The 18,331-nt window shown below is 37.6% G+C and overlaps 1 protein-coding gene across 6 annotated transcripts in view; it reads left to right on the forward strand.

The window, feature by feature from the left end:
• The window catches only part of ZNF385B (zinc finger protein 385B), a 176,825-nt gene that overhangs the window by 29,837 nt on the left and 128,657 nt on the right, over positions 1 to 18,331 (forward strand). For 3 of the 6 annotated variants that reach the window (XM_068948393.1, XM_068948396.1, XM_068948392.1), the window contains exon 2: positions 1,474 to 1,776. In XM_068948393.1, coding sequence (XP_068804494.1) covers positions 1,476 to 1,776 — 301 coding nt within the window. In that variant the 5' untranslated portion in view covers positions 1,474 to 1,475. Of the gene's footprint in view, positions 1 to 1,473; positions 1,777 to 9,066; positions 9,144 to 9,729; positions 10,067 to 18,331 lie in introns of those variants that run through there. The other 3 variants (XM_068948394.1, XM_009676305.2, XM_009676306.2) reach the window with 3 other exon arrangements.

The following is an 18,331-nucleotide window of genomic DNA, read 5'->3' on the forward strand; positions in this document are numbered from 1 at the left end:
CTGGAAGATGAATCGGTGCACGCTTGCGAGGAGCCGGGCTCCTGCTCTGGAGAGTAAATGCTGCTGCCTCTGCTTCTGCTCATAGGTGTTTTGATGAGGGGGGCATAAGCAGGGCATGTTTCACTGACACGGAACAGATGTAATTCGTGGTAAAAGCAAAATTTTGAGCAGTCTCAGATGATCTAAGCAAAATTTTATGAGTCTGTTATTTTTGGCAAAACTGTGAGCCGTAAAACTGAAGAAAGTGGCTATTCAGAGGCTCAGGGAAGCAGCACTGAATCCCTTTTTTTCTTGTGAAGAAAAGTGGAAGATAATTTGTGGCCTGTTGATGCTTCTGGCAGATGACCCCAAGTCTTTTTTCTAATGTGAAATGATAGCCACATCAAAAATCTCAAAGAGGGACTCACGTATGATTGAGCTGGCTGATCCATCAATTTCTTACAAATTTCAAGTAGCATTGGTCGATTTTATTTATTTTTAAGAGATATCTTCTCTCTTTTCTGTCACTGTCAAATCTTAAAAAGTTCCTTGAAAGGAAATATCCTGTTTGGGATGATCTGGAATATTCAGGGTGGGAGAGAGAGTAAAGTATAAACAACAAATTAGTTAGCAAAGAAAACAAATCTTTCCCTTTTGAGTCACCCTAGATGCTTCTCCCCCTACACAACGCGCTCCCCTACTCCACTTCTTACTGGTGCAGCTGCATACCTTAAATAAAGTACACGCATGCACACTCGCACTGTTTGTGCAGCTTGGCTCACTTATCGGGATGAGGTTCTTACTCTCTGTGGACAAATGCTTATTTCAGGCTCTTGAGTTATAGCCCAGGGACCGTCATTTCCCGTAGATTTGTGTAGCTCCCGTGAGACTAACTTATAGCTGCCATTTCTCTGTGTAATAGTTTTAATAATGAAGGTAGTAAAGGTGAAGGTATTATAGACCACATCTTGATATTGGTGTGGAAGATGGAGCTTTTGGGGAAAATAAAAGTGCAAAGTATTCATTAGTTCTGACTTGAATATTCTGCTGTCTTCCAAACAAGAGTTTTAGTAACACCTCTTGTCATCATCCTTTTGGTCTAATAGTTTCTTCGGGCACTGTGTACTGCTTTGGGCACTGTAAAGCGAAAAGCTTTGGAACCAATTTTTAGTGAGGCGAAGGAAAGGAAATATAACTGAAAACAATCTCAGCCTCCACTAGGGATGCAATAATAAACCTGCTTTAAAACAGAGAGCTGCAGAACAATCTAATGAGGGTGTTATATGTGGGGTGTGATATATTACCAGCTTATTATTTCTGAGCTCTGCAATGTGTCACAAATGCATGTGTTTCTCTATTGAGGCAAGCTGCTGCAGCTTGGAACCTTATTGAAACCGGTCTTTGGTCCACGTTGTAAGCATTTTAAAAAATAAAATGCTGATTTAGTAGTAAGCATTATTACTTGATTTCTGGCAACCATTCTCTGCTTTGTAGGTATGAAGCGTCCATTAAGTCCTGACCACATCTTTGAAGATGGGATTATGAATCAACCAGCTTTTCTACGGGGCTTTGAAGAAAAAGGACTGAGGAATGACAGACCAGACTATCAATTAAGCAAAGAAAAAAAGAAGATACTGTTTTCCTTCTGTGAAGTGTGCAATATACAACTGAACTCTGCAGCACAAGCTCAAGTTCATTACAACGGGAAGTCTCACCTGAAAAGAGTGAAGCAGCTAAACAATGGAAAACTCCCTACAAGTACAGCTCCTGGCACTTTGTTTGCAAGTACGAGTACAGGTACGTGATCAATATGAGACGTTGATTTTTGGTCAGGAAGTTTGAGGAAGGTCTTAAGCTGTATCTTCCCTCACCCAGCATAATGATTAAACTTCGTATAAATTAATGCTAGTAATTAATAATATTTTGCCACGTTCATAATTACTGGCATACTTCCCTCTTTTTGTGAAGCCAGCTTGTAGTTAGGTGGTATTATGTTATTCCGTGCTTAATGAGAGGATTGGGCCTTAGGAAGTTGACGTATGGTCTATTTAAAAACAGCTGTTGTGGGTCCAAGGAGTAGAGTGCATCTTGTCATTTGGTTTCAGAAACAAAGTTTTAGAAGGACACTACATGTAAAGCAGAAGTTTTTAAACAAATGTAAAGGTGGGAAGAGGAAGAGTGCTAGAACTTACAGGCTTGGTCCTCCTTTCGTCATTTCTGCTTTCACACATCTGAGCTTCGATCTCTTGTTAAAAAGAAAAGTGATTTGACATAATAGTTTTTACTTATTTGGGATCTTTGTCATCTTTCCCAGTGCTTTTGCAAAATGTATGTAACGTGCAAATGTTAAGGTGCAAAGGACATAATATACAAAAAGTTGATAGGTCTCTCTGGGTTTGGGAGGGGATTCTTGGGGGTTTTTTGCTTCAGTGTTATTCTGAGTATTTATTCTGAGGAAGATGCTAGTATTTCCCTACTCCTCTAGGCATATGAGAAAGTGAACAAACCCAACAAATAATTCGTTTTTGTACGGCTATAAGGGTAAGGAAGTTGTGACACGTCCCTCCCCCCTTTTTTTTTTTAGGGGTCATGGTATGGCAGATGTTCTGTTGCCTTAATGTTTACAGTTTTATAAGGACTTTCCTGCAGGATTATTCTTTTTCTGTGATATTCAGAAGCTTCCAGCAACATTGAAGAAAACTTATTAGAGCACATGAAGTATGCTTTTCTTGCTGATAGTGAAAGTAAGACGCTTCCTTTCTTCCCTTCAGTTAATTTTGTTAAACAAAACAGGTCATCTTTTGACATCTTGTAGAATCCAAAAGGGGCAAAGCTGAACTTTAAAGCATTCTTTGCATCTCACGTTAAAAGAGGTATAGCAGTCATCCTTTCTGGTTCTGAGACAAATGGGGGAAAAAAAAGCGACAGATTTAAGGAATCCTTGTCTAGAAGAAGCAGGAAGTACTGCTTATTAATAGTTAGTACACAAATATCAATGAAGTAACAGACCTCAAATTTTCATGAAAGAGATTTATTCATTTTATTAGAAAAGTGGCATGGCCACATGGGAGATTACCTTTTATAATAGTGCAGTCAAACTGCATTAAAGGATAAATGAAAAACTTTGAAAATTATTGGTAGAAAAAACCAAGGAACTTGCTCATTTTCCTTTTCTTTATTTTCTTTCTGCTTTTTTTTAATTGAATGTGACTTTTTTTGAAGTCTGTGGTATAGTTTTGGTTTTGAATCCAAGTTAGGGTAGGGTTGTCTCTCACTGAATAACACCTGAATGACTTAATTGTGTGCTTTCTTGAAATATCTTTGTGTATGAGAGGGTCTCATTTAATTCCTCTGTGTGCTGATAGAAAATATTTTAACTGTGTGCACTGTATACTTTCTGTTGCTTTATTGTTAGCTTAATCCCTGCACCTGACATCTCGCATCACTGTCCAAAAACGCTTTAAGGCTGAGAATATTTTGTTTTCTGGAACATATGTTTTGGAGTCACTGTATGGTATAGGAGTTTACATTTGTTTCTTTTAGCCATACGCTTGATTCACTGATCTCTGTATCAGACTATGTTCTATTTATTTACTAATTATACTAGTGTGTACAGTGCATGTTGAAATAGGCATTCTGTTTTTATAGCTGAATAATGTTAATTTCATAGCATTTAAAAGAAAAAATATGCTTTTCATAGACAGTTTGTTATATTTGCATAGACAGTTTAATATACTGCCCATGAGCCAGCAGATGAACAAGATTTAGGGAAATGTAGTTCTCGGAGAACACTTTCTAAAAATAAGTGGAAGTTAATTGACGTTACCAAGCTTGGTCTTAATCCACGTCTCTGGAGTGTTATTACCCCTTGTCAAAGAGAATCTCCTTCCCATTTCCTTTCCTAACATTGTAAAAAGAATTAGTTGTGCAGAGGGAAAAGAGCAGTTAAATTCATCTCACCTCACCTCACCAGCGAGCAGGCTTCGTTCCTCATGCAGAAGAAGCAAGCAGTCCTTCTGATACCTAGTTGTTACAACTACAGTACTTCTCTAACGTAGCAGTTGATTGTTCAGCGCAGCTTGGGAAGCTTTTCTGCACAGGTTCCTGCTAATCTGTCGTTGGAGTTATTTTCCTCTGTCTTTGTGAAATGAATTTGAAACGAGTAATGTTTCTATTGCAAATAAGGTGATTGTAAACATATGTGACTGTACATACATGTTGAAAGTATAGAAATCTAGATTACCATCCTCCTAAAACTGTCAGAAAGCTGTCTTGGTCCTTTGTAACAGAATTAACCTGTGCACCACTGTTGTCTCCAGCCTCCCTGACTCTGGGTGAACTTTCTTCCGCATGATGATGAATACGGAGGAGTCATGAGTAGTATTTTCATATTCATCCTCTTGTGAGGTCCTTTCTCTATAACAGGTGGCCTCAGAATGTTTTAAAACGTCCTTTTAATTGTTAGTCTTTGCTATTTGTTTTGCAAGCCGTGGTCAATAATTATTAATACCCATCTTGTTTTACTGGGACCCATGCTGAAGTTGGTCAACAACACCACGCTTAAGAGCCTTTCCCTACCTCTAGGGCAGGGTAGAGGCCCTAGTGGCGGTCTACCCTGGCAAGTCCTAGCCTCTGCTAGGTCCATCAGATACGCTGCTGGGTTTCTACCAGAAGAAAAGAAATGATGTCTCAGTTTTGCAGCAATGTGCCTTGACAGAGTCTAGGCATACGTCCTCCTTGCAACACAGTGGCTGTAGGAGTTAATCAGGTCACAGTCTGGTTCTTAGGGTGCCCCAAATCTCACCAGCAACCCAGAAAACAAGGGCTAAAATGTGTGCTCTTTGGAGGAGGAAGACCCCGATCTGAAGATATGGTACGAGCTTGGCTATGTAAGACTGCTCACCTCCTTATTTGCTAAAGTCCTCCACTGTTTAAGGGGGGAGGGGGGGGGGAGAGAGAGCGGTCTTTTTTTAGTTAGTGTTTTGCAGGCAGGAAAACTATCGCAAATGCAGCATTGCAAAACTTCCACAAGGTGGTGCTACAGTCTGGGCTACAAATCAGACTAGTTGATCTGTGTTTTTGTTCCACAGCATTTTTGTCGTTGACTTGTTCCACTGCTTTTTATGTTTTCATTTTTAAAGCCTGCTTTATTAATTAAACCATATGTAAGATAACAGTGAGTTGTTTGTTGTACTATTGCCATTTTTGTGAATGGTATCATTCTATTCCTTTTAATTCTCCTTTGGAGACTGCTATTGCTCCAGAAACTCTTGTTACTTGTCCCCTTGGGTGTATGTCTTGGTGAATCTCCTGTTTGTCTCTTCTTTGCCTGTGTGGTAGCGTGGAAATAGTTAATATAGTTGTAAGATTAAGTGTTCTAGAAATACCTATCAAAATTTAAATTTTACAGATTGTTGGAAATGGGTAGTATAGGGTTTGTTGTTTTTTTTTTTTTTTTAAAACACAAGGTGCCCACATTCTTGAAGCTAAAAAACTGGAATCACTTTTCCTAGGGTCCTAGGCTATGTTAGAGAGCAAATGTGTTTTAGCGTCCAGAAAGCACCCAGTAGTGCCTTTTTGAAGCTCTTTCTGTACATTTGGTAGGAAGTGAGTCTGGGACGTCTACCCTTTAGCAGTGTATTCTGGTAGCAGCTCTGCCCTTTGCTCTCAAATTTCTGACCTCACAGGATAGTGTTGAAAATGCTGTGGATGCTGTGCTGTGACTTTTCCGTCCTATAAGTTAACATGTTCCCATGTGCTACTGAGGAAGTATCATAGGATGATTTCCTGTAAGATTATTGAACTTCTGTGACAGTTGCGTGATCTTGCTCATAACAATGAATGCGAGAGCCTCATGGGTTATGCGTAGGGTTTCACCTAAGACATCTCTTGAGGATGGAAGAGTGAAGGAGCTCTCTGCCAGCTGTGTTTCTTCTCAACACTGTTTCTCACCAGTCTCCACTGTGAGCCCCAGGGACTTACTAACTTAGCAAACTAAATACATAAGTAGATGCTCTCCATTGTGCTGTTGATTTAAATCAAGTCACAGAAAGGATCTGATAAAGCTGGTACAAGGGAGAAAGTAAAGCTAGGCAATGTGAGCCATGAGTGGAGAGCAAGGGAGTTAGGGAGAAGTCAAGTTTTTCACTTTTGGCAATAGAGAATTGTTAGATGTGCTTTGCCTTCTTGTGTCATATCACATTAAAGTAGAAGTCTAGGCATCCTTTCAAGTTAATGGAAGGAGGTAGACTAATAATTAAAGTACTCTGAATTTCCCCTCTAAAGGATCCGTGGGCTATATAGGGAACTTGCATGAGTATATTAGATTCCCAAATTAGAAGCCTAGAATTAGGAAGTGTGAATAATGCCCTCTAGCTATGTCAAATAAAAAGTGCCTTCTTGAGGATCTCATTTAGAATGATAATTCGTTTTCTAAGAATATGACTTTGTTTCTGTGGAAAAATTGAAATGACTATTGGTAAACACTGACAAATTTCTTCTGAATATGCCACTTTTAATTCTAAATCACCAAGCTTTGCCCTGGTGCGGATGAGGAAGACCATTTTTATTCAGCTGCATAAAGAAATTGCTCTTCCAGGATATTAGGTCAGTACACCTTTGCAAGGTCAATTTTGAGAACATGACATTAAGGGGTAAAATATGCCCTGTTACAACAGAGTAAAACTGCAGTGCCTTACTGTGATTTCAGTGGAGTTTTCCGTGGTTTTTAAGTGTCAGCAGAATCTAATCCTAAATGGAAGAAGTCATTGTATTTGTATGGAAGTATTTGTATGTAAGTTTGAACCTTAGCTGGGCCAAGACTTTGGTTCATCACCGTCTTAAGACTGCTTTATCACACCTTGATGGGGACCAGAATTTTGGCTTACGTTAAACCCCCTCAAACTAGATCCTCAGATTCCATTTCAATGTATTTTATTTTCCTTAAAAAAGTCTAATGGATGGTCTTAATTTTTATTATGGAAGGTCATGAGGAACTGTTCTAATGAATACTCAGAAGAATGCTGTGTCAGCCAAAAGTAATTTGAATAGGTTTGTATGTGGAGGAGTCCTACTAAATGTGTACATACATAGCTACAGAATTAGTGTCCTTCTAACTAGAAAGAAGAGAAGGAGGACAGGAAAAATGAGTGAGCTTACCCTGTCTTGTGTTATGCCAAAATCTTTTTTAGACTTGTAGAAAATCAGTTCCTGTTCTGCGTTCTCCATCTGCTGCCTACAACCCAGCCTGTTAGAAAGTAGTTCTAACAAAGCTACTTTGGGGACCCAAAATGGAGTCATGCCTCAGGGCTGTTGCTCCGTCCACCCCTTCTCATTCTGTGAAAGAGAGATGGCCTCCTCTTTGCTAGCCCAGTCCGGGCAAAATCTGTGTGTGTGTTTGTGTGTGTGTTGTTGGTGTTTTTTTTTTTTTTTTTTTATGAAAAAGATTAGATTGTCACTTTTCCTAAAAAGTAAAACTAATGTTTTCCTCTGATGTAATTCAAAAAAAATGCATTCCCATAATGCATTTTAGATTAATGTGGAGTTAGCAGTTGAGAAACTGTTAGTATTTCACTTCTCGCTATAATGCGTCTCAACTTCTTTTCTTACTCAGTGTTCTTTGGAACAAGCTTCCCTTTGGTAGCTGATTCTGCATTTATTTCTCTCACTTGAGTATTTTCCATAATCTAATTTGGAAATATGTGATATTACATAAGGTAATGTTTTTCCTATAACTGAAATATGATAATCAATTGCAGTTTTTCTTTCATTGCAGTCATAATTAGTTACTTTGAAATTAAGAGGATTCTTAATTATATTCTTTTGGTGCACTTTTCTTACAAAATATTGATGATGACAGTTGATATCAAGTGACAAAGCTGATGTTACCGATAGTAGCAGATACTAGATTTTAGCTGCAAACCGTCTCCATAATACTTTGTGCCATCTTTTAACAGCTGTACTGTGAAAGTACTGATAAAAATACTAAAAATAGATAGATGCTTGTATTTCTGTTACTGTGTAATTGGGATTGACTTTTCGTAACTGGGAAGTTATATTAAAGCAGAACATAAAAAATCTCCAGTGGAGGCGAAAACACCCTTCTTTCGGAGTTGTTAATGGATACCAGACTAATTTTCCTCCTGTAGCCTCCGCTTTTATTCTTGTTGGGTGGCATGTGGGATTTGTAAGCAAACAAACTGGGTGTGTGACTAGTATGGAAAAAACAAGGTTTTATGGGTTTTCTTGGGTGGGGTGGGGAAGTTTCAACATAAAAGTGGCTACTAAGGCTTCTTACCACTGATATGCATAAGTATAATCTCATATCAAAATTATCTCCAGAATTCCTTGCTCAGGCAATTTAATCTGTTTTCATGGGGCAATTATGTTGTGGTAAAGAAGCATTATTAAAAACATTAACCAATCTGATGTTCTTGAATTTAGGATAAAAAATGCTGCTGATCGTTTACCATACTTTCAAACTGAGAATGGTTGCGGAAATGGTGATGACACAATTCGTGGTCAGCTTGGGGGGGGTCCCCTTGTAATTGAGGCAGCCTGGGCAATTGCCTGGAAAGCTACTGAGGTCAGTGGAGTTCATATTGCTGCAAGGGTCTCCTCACCCTCAGAAGGATGTGACCCACAGTGTACAGGTATTGGAGAAAAAGGGGTCTGTAAATGCAGGGTGATCATTTTTATTCAGTATCTATTTCCTGATGGTGATTTTTATAGTATTAAATGGTTGAAACAATGAAATATTGAAGTCAGAATTGTTTATTAGTTTTATCTCCTAAATGAAAATCAGATACTCTCTGTTGTATGGTAAGTATCCTCATCTGGGGACAGATGCTGCCAAAATTTCTCTCATAGATATCTCTTGACACAGTAGTCTATTTGGATAACAGTGCAGGTATTATAATAGAGACTCTCATGTCTTTTTATTTCTTTGCAAACTTAACCTCTTCATGATTACATCTGACTCGTATTACACTGTGTATTTAAAATCTCTGTGGGTGTGAGTATGCACAGTGGCACATGCCCTCTTCCCGTTTTTTGCAAAAGAAAATGTGTGAAGTACTGGTAAAGACAAAAAGATTTGTGTAGTGGGAAGCCTCTGTGGGAGTAGAAAGAGCATGAATTTAATAAGCCATGGAGATTTTTCTGTAGTAAGTAATTAAAAAAATCATTGTCTGGAAAGATAAAGGCATGTGGTCAAATAATATCGTGCTGTTTGTTGTTGTTCTTGTTTTCCTGCACATATTTAATCTGCTGGACTGTACAGAAGATCTTTGCTAGGTCAGTATTCCAAAATTTTTCTCCAGGTATTTATGCTACTGTTTATGTATAAACAAATATGATACCTGATAGTAGACTTTGTAAGTTGTATGGTTAGAAAAGTACTTATTTGTTCATTTGCATACTTGCTAATTAATCTTATTTAGAAAAGCTGTAAGGAATCATTAATTTTTATTGTAGGATTTTTTCCAATAATGAAGCTCATCACAATGCAGGCTACTCATTCTCCTCTGTCTCATGTTCATTGTAGAAAAGACAGAGCTATTTTTAACATTTACACAATCTAGATAGATGATTCTTCGTTCTGTGTGGTTTGGAGCTAAATCTGTAGAGCCTTTCATAATCATATCCTTTTTATGGTTTGTGTGAATTTGATCACTGTAGCTGATTTCATGCATTGATAATGAAGGCTTAGGTTGCCTATTTCTCAGCATAAATTCACCTCAGACTTCTGCTTTGACAGTGCCCTGTGTTTCGGTACGCACAAAGATACAGAACTGAAATTGCTTTGCTTTCTTTACAAATGACTCAGAGTGTGCTTGTCTTTCCCTAAAATGTTGCCAGCGTGTGAAGGATTTTCAATGAGCGATGCAATAAGCCAGCATCTGGGAAGGTTTGAAGCTGCACTGGTAGAAGAGTGTACTGTCACACAGATGATCAGGGCTGGAGCCAAGTATCTGTAGCACCGTAGATCATATTGGTCACATACTGGAAGTTTTGTTTATATAACTTGGTTGCTGTTTCAGCTTGTTAAATACTGTTGCCATAATGTGGAGCGGACTTCCTAGTAGAGGTGAGCATAATTTTTATTATTAAACTTCACTGAATAGCTTTGTGGTATCATACTAATAGCCAGTGCTTACATGTTTGGCATTATTTCTGTATCTGTCATATGTATTTTAGCGGAAAAGATGGCAAAAATGGCAAGGCATATAAATGCATATTTTTCTTCTCGTACTATTTCAATATTAAAAGTAACTCTGTAAATATGTGGCAAGCTGCCTTTCTTTGCTTGCTGTTTGCAGAGGGCATCTTTACAGTAGGTGACTTCTTATGCATTTTAAATGTTTTTGGAACATGTCGATAATGCTGTATTATTGTTGTAGAAAGAAGCTAATTAGCAGTGTGACTAAATACCTCTTACCAGAGCTAGCTTTCTGGCTTGTTAAATCTCAAATTGTAGTTACAGTGATATGTCAAATCTGAGAGCTGTTGGATTCTCCAGATAAACAAGAAAGTAAATGAAATAAATTGTACACTAGATTTGATATCTTTGTGTATGGCTGTCATTGTTAATATTAAAAGTTATGACCTGTCATGCCCAGGATAGCTTGCAGTAATTCATTTGCACTGACAACTTGCTTTGAGAAGGGTATAAAATTACTGTCGCTACTCCCTAACCAGGCTTCAGTTAAATTTGACATTTAGTGCAGTAAGTTTTATTTAAGGGAACAGATAGTGTGCTAAAGGTAGCTTCTGAAGTCCCAGTAGTAAAATTTTAAGCTTGAAAAAAAACGTTATCACAAACTAAATAGACTTTGTACCTATGTAAAAAGTTCTTATTGAGAATTTCGCCTATAGCAGCACACACAAAATTATTTAACCTCGGTTACTTATTAAGTAGTATTGTTCTGCTAGTATGTTTAGTTTGTGACCTGCTGTGATTATATTTGGGTCTGCTGGTATGATTTTTTTTTATGAAAGGGGGAAGATTTGGAAAAATGTTTAATTAAAAATGTTGTTTTGCTTGCTAAAAATGTCTCTCTTTACTATGTAAAGACTGCTTTTTTTTTGTGAGGAACTAGGACAGCTCATGTGTTTTCCTGCTAAATATATTTATGAGGCAGCTGTTTTATAGCTTTCAGCTCTGAAGTTATAGATAAGTGTGTATTTGTTTGACAGAAGATTCGAGAATTTCCATTTGCTGCCAGTACATGTAAAGCTTGGCTAAGCAGACTGCATCAGGAGCACACACCATTTGTATTAGCCAATCTGTCTTTGCAAGTCCCAGGGCCACTATCTTGCTAGAAGCCACTGTGTGCTTTTGAAAGCATGAAATTAGTTTTATACTGAGCACATGGTTTCTCATTTAGCAGTTCTTTTTATGGTATTGGTCAATTTATGGTTCAGTGCCAGAATTTTGGTGTTCTGTCAAAGCTGATAGCTTCTACTAAGGTGTTCTATGGAGATAAAAAAAAAAAAAAAAGGGGGGGGGAGTGGGAGAGGAGACCCTAATGAAGGAAAATTTTTCCCATTGACTTGAACAGCTAACATTTTATTAGTATTTTGGACTTTGTTTTATAGTCTTTTACATACTGCTCCTAAGCATATGTTTGTCATTCATGATATAAAAATATTAACAAATGTATTGTCACCTTCTTGTACTTCACAGAGAGTTTAGTAATCAGTTTGCAGTAAGCTTCTTGCATGACATGGGAAATCTACTATAGTTCGATATCATTCTGCTCTGTTTGCTTATTCAAGGATCAAGGACAGAATATACTTGAAAAATGTGCATGAAGCACCCTAAGCATTCAGGGGAGAGATTGTTTAGAATATATCGATTTATAACTTTTGAACATGTCATAGCCTTAAGTTCAATCTTTCTAATTAAAATTATAGGAGTCAAAATAAATTGTTGGTGTATATTTTTTAAAACCTCCTTTGATACATTTTGTTCATAAATTGAGACAGCTTTTTTACCCATGTTTCCCTCTTGGAAGAGGGAATTCTTATGCTGCCAAATTATAAACCATTCCCTCAGTTGCAGCTACCTTTAGTGAAAGGCTAAGGTGATTAACATTGTACGCTATTAGGCTTCACTTGGATTACTTTGTCCAACTCGTATTAACATCTCCTGTATATTAGATAATTTTAATTGTGCTGATTTTAATACAGGTCTCCACAATTTTGACTTAATCCTCCATTGAGCAGGTTTTATGATACAGTATTTGCTTTCTTGTGAAGTTGTATCTGCAAGAGACGAGTTCTGACGTTCTCTCTTATATGGAAGGTCTGATCGGCTCTAGAACTGATGCGTTTCTTCCTGAAGTGCTCAGGAGAGATCCTGATCAGCTCCCTTATTGCTTTTTGGGAAAGAAGAAGCTGGAGGCCATAGCTGATAAGAAGTAAACTTAAACCGATGTACTAATTTTAGATTCTTTCATCATCATGGAGGAAGAAGAGTAGTAGAAGCTACATACAAAGGCTATAAAAGACACTTGGAAAGAGCAACAGAGTATCACTGCAACAAAGCTCCTTTCTCTAAGCTTTCTTGTTTGGATCAACTTGTAGTCGTGAAATAGATGCAGATTGACAAGTGGTGTTTTGTATAGCTTTAAAAAAAGATACAGTTGCTGTCTTTTTAGGACCTTTGAATAAATTTACTTGCTATTGTTTAGTGTATGTTTAAAGGCTACCAGGCAGAAAATGTTACAAATATTTGGAAAAGGATGTGTCACGTGTTACTACCATGACACATACAATTTGTATCATTTCTCTAAGTACCTTAACTAGTGTGTCTTTCCTTGTCCTTTTATCTTTTGGGGGATTCTTCTATTCGTAATTGTCATAGCTATAAATACCTGCTTGTCATATTCCAAGCAGTCTAGTTCTTTGTTCCAAAACTTTGTTGTATGTAAGGTGCTTTCAACTTCAGAGATCTTGCTTCCTCTTCCAAGTGTCATTACCGCTGCATGTTTCCCCTTCTGCCATTTCATAATGATAAGTAATGAAAGAAGCAGCATCTGCAACGCTAGTTAGTTAGGCTAGACAAAGCTACCTAGCTTCCCAGTAGGGAGCTCTGTCTTTTCAAGAGAGTATTCATATATCAGATTGTCGATTTTCACAGGACAATACCACCATCATTTTAATTTTATCTCCTTTAAAACACATGAATATTATGTACTAGATCTTTTACAGATTGAGAGAGTGTTCTGGGGTTGGCAGCCTCGTTACCACAGGTTTACTTACAAAGAGCTTCTGAAGGAGATGAGGATATTGCAACTAAGAGGAAAAAATGATTAGGGAAGTGGTTGGGATTTGCAAGCAATTCCATGTTGATGATCTTGGTTTTGAGACCCAAGAATAGCCAAGCCTCTTCGTGGAAATCTTGAATTTGCCTTTTTTTAGTGAAGGTCATCGATGATTGCTGCCAGAGGAGCTGAGTAAACTGAGAATTGTGAGTGCACTGTAGCAACCCTGATAAAGCCCTGGAGGTAGAAGTTATGTGTCACACCTCCACCCCATCCCCCCATGGACAGGTGAAGGAGTTAATGTTCTGGAGGTCTTTCCTGGAATGTTCAGCCAAGAAATTGTGTGCTTTTTTCATATGCTTTCTGCTCAGTTAGGGTCTGAAACCATGCTCGTAATGTGCCTTTCAAGGGAAAGTAAACCTCTTAACTTCCCTCTTTCACATGTGTGGGGTTGTTGGTGATGGTGGTTGTTTTGTTTTTTTCTTTTTTTAGGGTGGATTTTTTTTTTATTCATGTGTGCATGGGTAGTATTTGTGGGTTTTTTTTGTCTTTTAAGTGTGGAAAAGCACTTTTTGATGCTTGAAAAGGCAAGGTTTGGGAAGAATGCTTTGTCTTACTGCCAGCAATGTGTTCAGATTAAAGGCTAAATTCCATCATCTTGAACCTACCATGAAAAAAGGGTTCCTTTTTTGGGGTTTTTTTTTTTTTTTTGGTCTGTGATTGAGCAGTACAGATCTCAAGAGAAGATGAAGTTTGTGTTTTTAAAAAAAAAAAAATAAAACCCTCTGAGAATACGCTATATAGCTTCTTCAGAATCTCAGTCCTTATTTTGAACTTCATTCAGTGTTGCAGGAACTATTAGAGTGAAATGGTATGACTGTGAAAGCTTGGATGGACAAACTTTTTGTGGTAGGAAGAGTTTATTTGTGAAAACTTCAGACTTCTGACTGGACAAGAATTCTGGATATGATGTGTTTGATGGTGTCACCTGTCATTTTGTGCCCTGGACAGCGTATGGGAGATCTGTGTTCAGTTCCAGTTCCACACACGCAGACTTTAGCCCCACACTTGAAAAACTGGTGGTTGAAAGATGTTTTCAGGTCTAGAGAGTTCTGACTAGGTTTTCTTCATTCTGTTGTGTTAGAGCTGTTTCACGTGGGTAATATTTATACTTTCCACGGGGTAGAGGAAGACAGAATAGGTCTCTACCTTGCTGAGCAGGTAGTTTTTCTTGAGTGGGGAGCCTATACAGGAACTCTGTTTTTTTCCTCTTTTGTTTTTGTTTTTATATTTGGAAATTGGATAGCAGCCTGCATGATTTGCTGTAAGAGGATTTAATGTAAGCTCGGGTACGGTTTAATTTTCTTCAAGTATTCTGTAATAACATAATTCAGAAGTAGGAATTTATCATCTGGAAGTTTGTGACTTCCCAGGCACCTGCATATCCTTTCTTTAGGATACTTCATATTGGAGGGGGTAGGGAGGGGAAGGGGAGAGAAGAAATCCCTGCAGGATATTCTTAAAATTGTTTATCATTTTTGCTCAGACTGGATTCTGAATTTTCACATACGTGCAGTCCTCCTCTCTGCCTAGATTGTTTCCAACGATGATGTCCTGAACTGTGTTTTGTTTCAACATAGATAGAATGAAACTATAGTTCTCAGACCGAGCATTTAAATGTGGACAGAAGAGAAGGCTTTTTCGTCAGCAAACATGCTTAAAGAAAATAGAGCATGAAAGAAAAAAAGAGGTGGGGAAGATTTCTAGGCTTCAGAGTGGCACATCTGGATAAAGAGTCACAGAAATCACTTCATCAAGAAAAAGCAGACTAGCTGGAAAGAACTGAAGTTTATTGTTAGGAATTGTAATTAGTGTATGGTGGCCAGCTTTGATAGTGGTACCACTGAAGCCTGATATGTCTCTTGTAAGGTTCTGAATAGTAAAAATTCATTCTTTACAAAGAAGACTCTTTTTAAGGAAATAGAAATAGCACTTGGCATCTATGCACCCAGGTGACTCTTGAAAATAAGGCTTACACTGTTCAGTCACTTAGGCCGGTGAGCAAGGCACAGATTTTCAGGAAAGCCAGAGTTGGGACACCAGTTTATTTACTAGGGGATTAAATCCTCATGAAAACTTCTTCAGTTGTTCTTATTAGATGAGTTTAAAAAAGAAATTTTTATCTGAAAGTGTTGTAATACTAAATACATGGCTCCTCCTCCTGCTGCCTTTTGTGCTTATGCTCCCTAGTCAGAAAGGACATGTTCTTGCTAAATAAGGGGAGATTTGTATTAGAGCTTTTAACTATGATATGCCAATTATATCAAGCAGTAAAATGAAATAAGAGGAAGGAATTTGTGTGAGCAGAAGGCGTTGCTGCATCCTACCCTGTCCAGCTGATACAAACGACTCTAGCAGGAATGGGGCTAGAGTCAGTGTATTTCAGGCTTTTCAAGAGCCTGCTACCCTCATGTGTGTGATTTATCTCTGTCTTTAGTGGGGATTTTTCACGCACTTGATGTTAAAAATTTGTATAATTGTTCACAGGATTTGGGATACTGTTCAAGAATAGGAGTTTGAATTAGAGCAGAAGAAAATACAGCTCCTTGCTATTGAAAATTTCACTTAAAAAAAAAAGTTACATTAAATCAGTATGAAAAGTCAAACATGATTTTTGGGATGATAGGAGTTCTCAAGAAATACTATTTCAGGAAACTGGGTTTTGATAATTTTTCGTTTTGTTCTGTTTTTCACTTTCTGGCTGTTGACCTGATCAGTTCCCTTATTTTCCTGCCTGCAGAAAGTAAAAATAACGTGAGCTGTGCAGCATTCTGCCTGAGAAGGTGGTGGAGGCTGCATATCGTGGCCATTTGTCCCCTTTGACTGCGCTTATAAACTGGAAGTGGAATTGGTCACAGCTGAACAGGCAAGCAGCTGGACAGCATGAATTTTAAAACAATTTTTTAAATCTAGGAAACTTTTTGTACAGAAAATTTGTTATGAGGAGTTGTACAGTTTGTCAGAAAAGTAGTTCTGAAGAAATATATAATTACAGAATCGCATATAAAGGCAGACCGGTTGAGGTTGGCAGAGACCTCTGGAGATGTAGTCCAACTCTCTGACTCAAGTAGGGTCACCTGGAGCACGTTGCCCAGGATTGTGTCCAGATGGCTTTTGAACATCTCTGAGGATGGAGACTCCTGGTCAGCCTATTTTAGTACTCAGTCACCCTCACAGTAAAGAAGCTTTTCCTTCGATTCAGACAACGTTTCCTGTGTTTCGGTTTGTTCCCATTGTCTCTTGTCCTGTCATTGGACACCACTGAAAAGATTGTGGCCCCATCAATTTAACTTTAAGTATTTTGTGTTGCTTTATGTTTATAAAGTATGATACTAGTAATGTACTCATCTTTTTATCTCTGGGTTTAGAAAAACAATTTAATATACAAAATTGGTCTTTTATCTTTAGAAGTCCATTTTGTGCCTGATAGGCATGTTATTTGATAGGACAAAATTCAAAAGCTGAAAAAGAGCTTTATAAGTAAGTGTCAAACGATTTAATTTTTATTATTAATGTTTCAAGTAAAATTTTAAGCCACCTTTACTGAAAGTTATATATTTTCATAGTGAAGCTTTGTCGATCTCTTTGCTTGTTAATGTAGGTTTATCTGGGTAGTTATCTTTTACATATAAGAAGTACATTTGAAGGACTGTTAATTCATTGAAGACCAAGCATCACTGCAGAAGCCATAGACCTATTGGAAATTGCCTTTATGGATTTCATTGCGCTTAATATGTGAAGACTGCAATGGCAGCAGGAAAAAGCAGGTACCTTCATATAGTTTTAGATGATGATGATTCTGTCTGTTACAACTTAATTCCATTGAGCATCTACTCTAGGAAGGGCAGGCTATTTTTTATAATCAAAATATACTTATTTTTGCTTAAATTCTTAGGAGGTGAGGGAATGACAGAAGTATACTTTGTATGTTAGAGCAAATACAGTTATTTCTCTATCTCTTTACAGTTTTGCTTCAGAAACGCTTGTAATGATCCAGACTTCAAGTTAGTGGATGAATTGTGCAAATAAAGCTCTCTATACTTTTGGAGTATTCCTTCTTTGTACCCCTTTCTTCATTTGAAAACCTGGAGTTACTTTTTAAGATGGTGAGCAAACTATCCTGGTTGCTTCAAGTTAGGCCTTAAAGTAATTTTAAATCACTTTTATTAACAAACACAAAAAGCACTTAAAACTAATGATGTCAGATGAAACTAGCATCTCTATCTTGAAATGGACTACAGTGTGAAAATGTAAAAATAATTGTATCCAGCTATTCAATTTAGTATTTTCTATAAAGTCTAGGGAAAAAGCCTCTAAAAAGTCCATATCAGAGTTAAGACCAGCTTTCAGGTGTCCCTCACTCTTGGTCCAGTGGTATTTTAGTCCAGCATCATCTTATATTTGTTCCTGCATTTCCAAGTTAGTGTCCTGTCTTCCCTTTGCAAAGCTTAGTGCGAAGCATCAAAGTTACTTTAACTGTTCTAAATAACTAAGATAAAAATCCTAATCACAGAAATGTTCATTCATTAATTGAAGGACTATGGTGCGGAGAACATAAATGTGTTCTCTCTGCTGGCTGTTGATTAACAGGCTGCTCTACTCCTGAGTTTCGTTTATTCTGTATGAGGTGTTTTCATTCTCAGAACTGACAGTTGTGTACTATGGAGAAAGGAACAAATTCAATGCCTGTGAAAGAGGATGTGCTTCATTTGTACAGCACTGATTTCTCAATGACAGGCACACTACTGGAAAAATGTAGTTTGGAAAGAGTGGATGGGGTATCCCTTTAGGTGACAGGGAGCATTCCTGAAACTTGGGTGAAAAAATGTCCATTTTTATTATGTTTTTTAAGCTTTCAAGACATATAGCTGGAAATGTTATATACCATTGTATGTGTCATATATGTGTGTCATAATAGCAGAATTTGGTTGTTGAGTGGTGATAATTTGCAAAAAAACTGATGTACTGCTGTAAATGCATTATGTATCCTGAATCCAGTTACTCACTATACTGTTTTTCTGGGC

Source organism: Struthio camelus, chromosome 6, assembly GCF_040807025.1.
Source record: "Struthio camelus isolate bStrCam1 chromosome 6, bStrCam1.hap1, whole genome shotgun sequence".
In the NCBI taxonomy this organism is placed as follows: domain Eukaryota; kingdom Metazoa; phylum Chordata; class Aves; order Struthioniformes; family Struthionidae; genus Struthio; species Struthio camelus.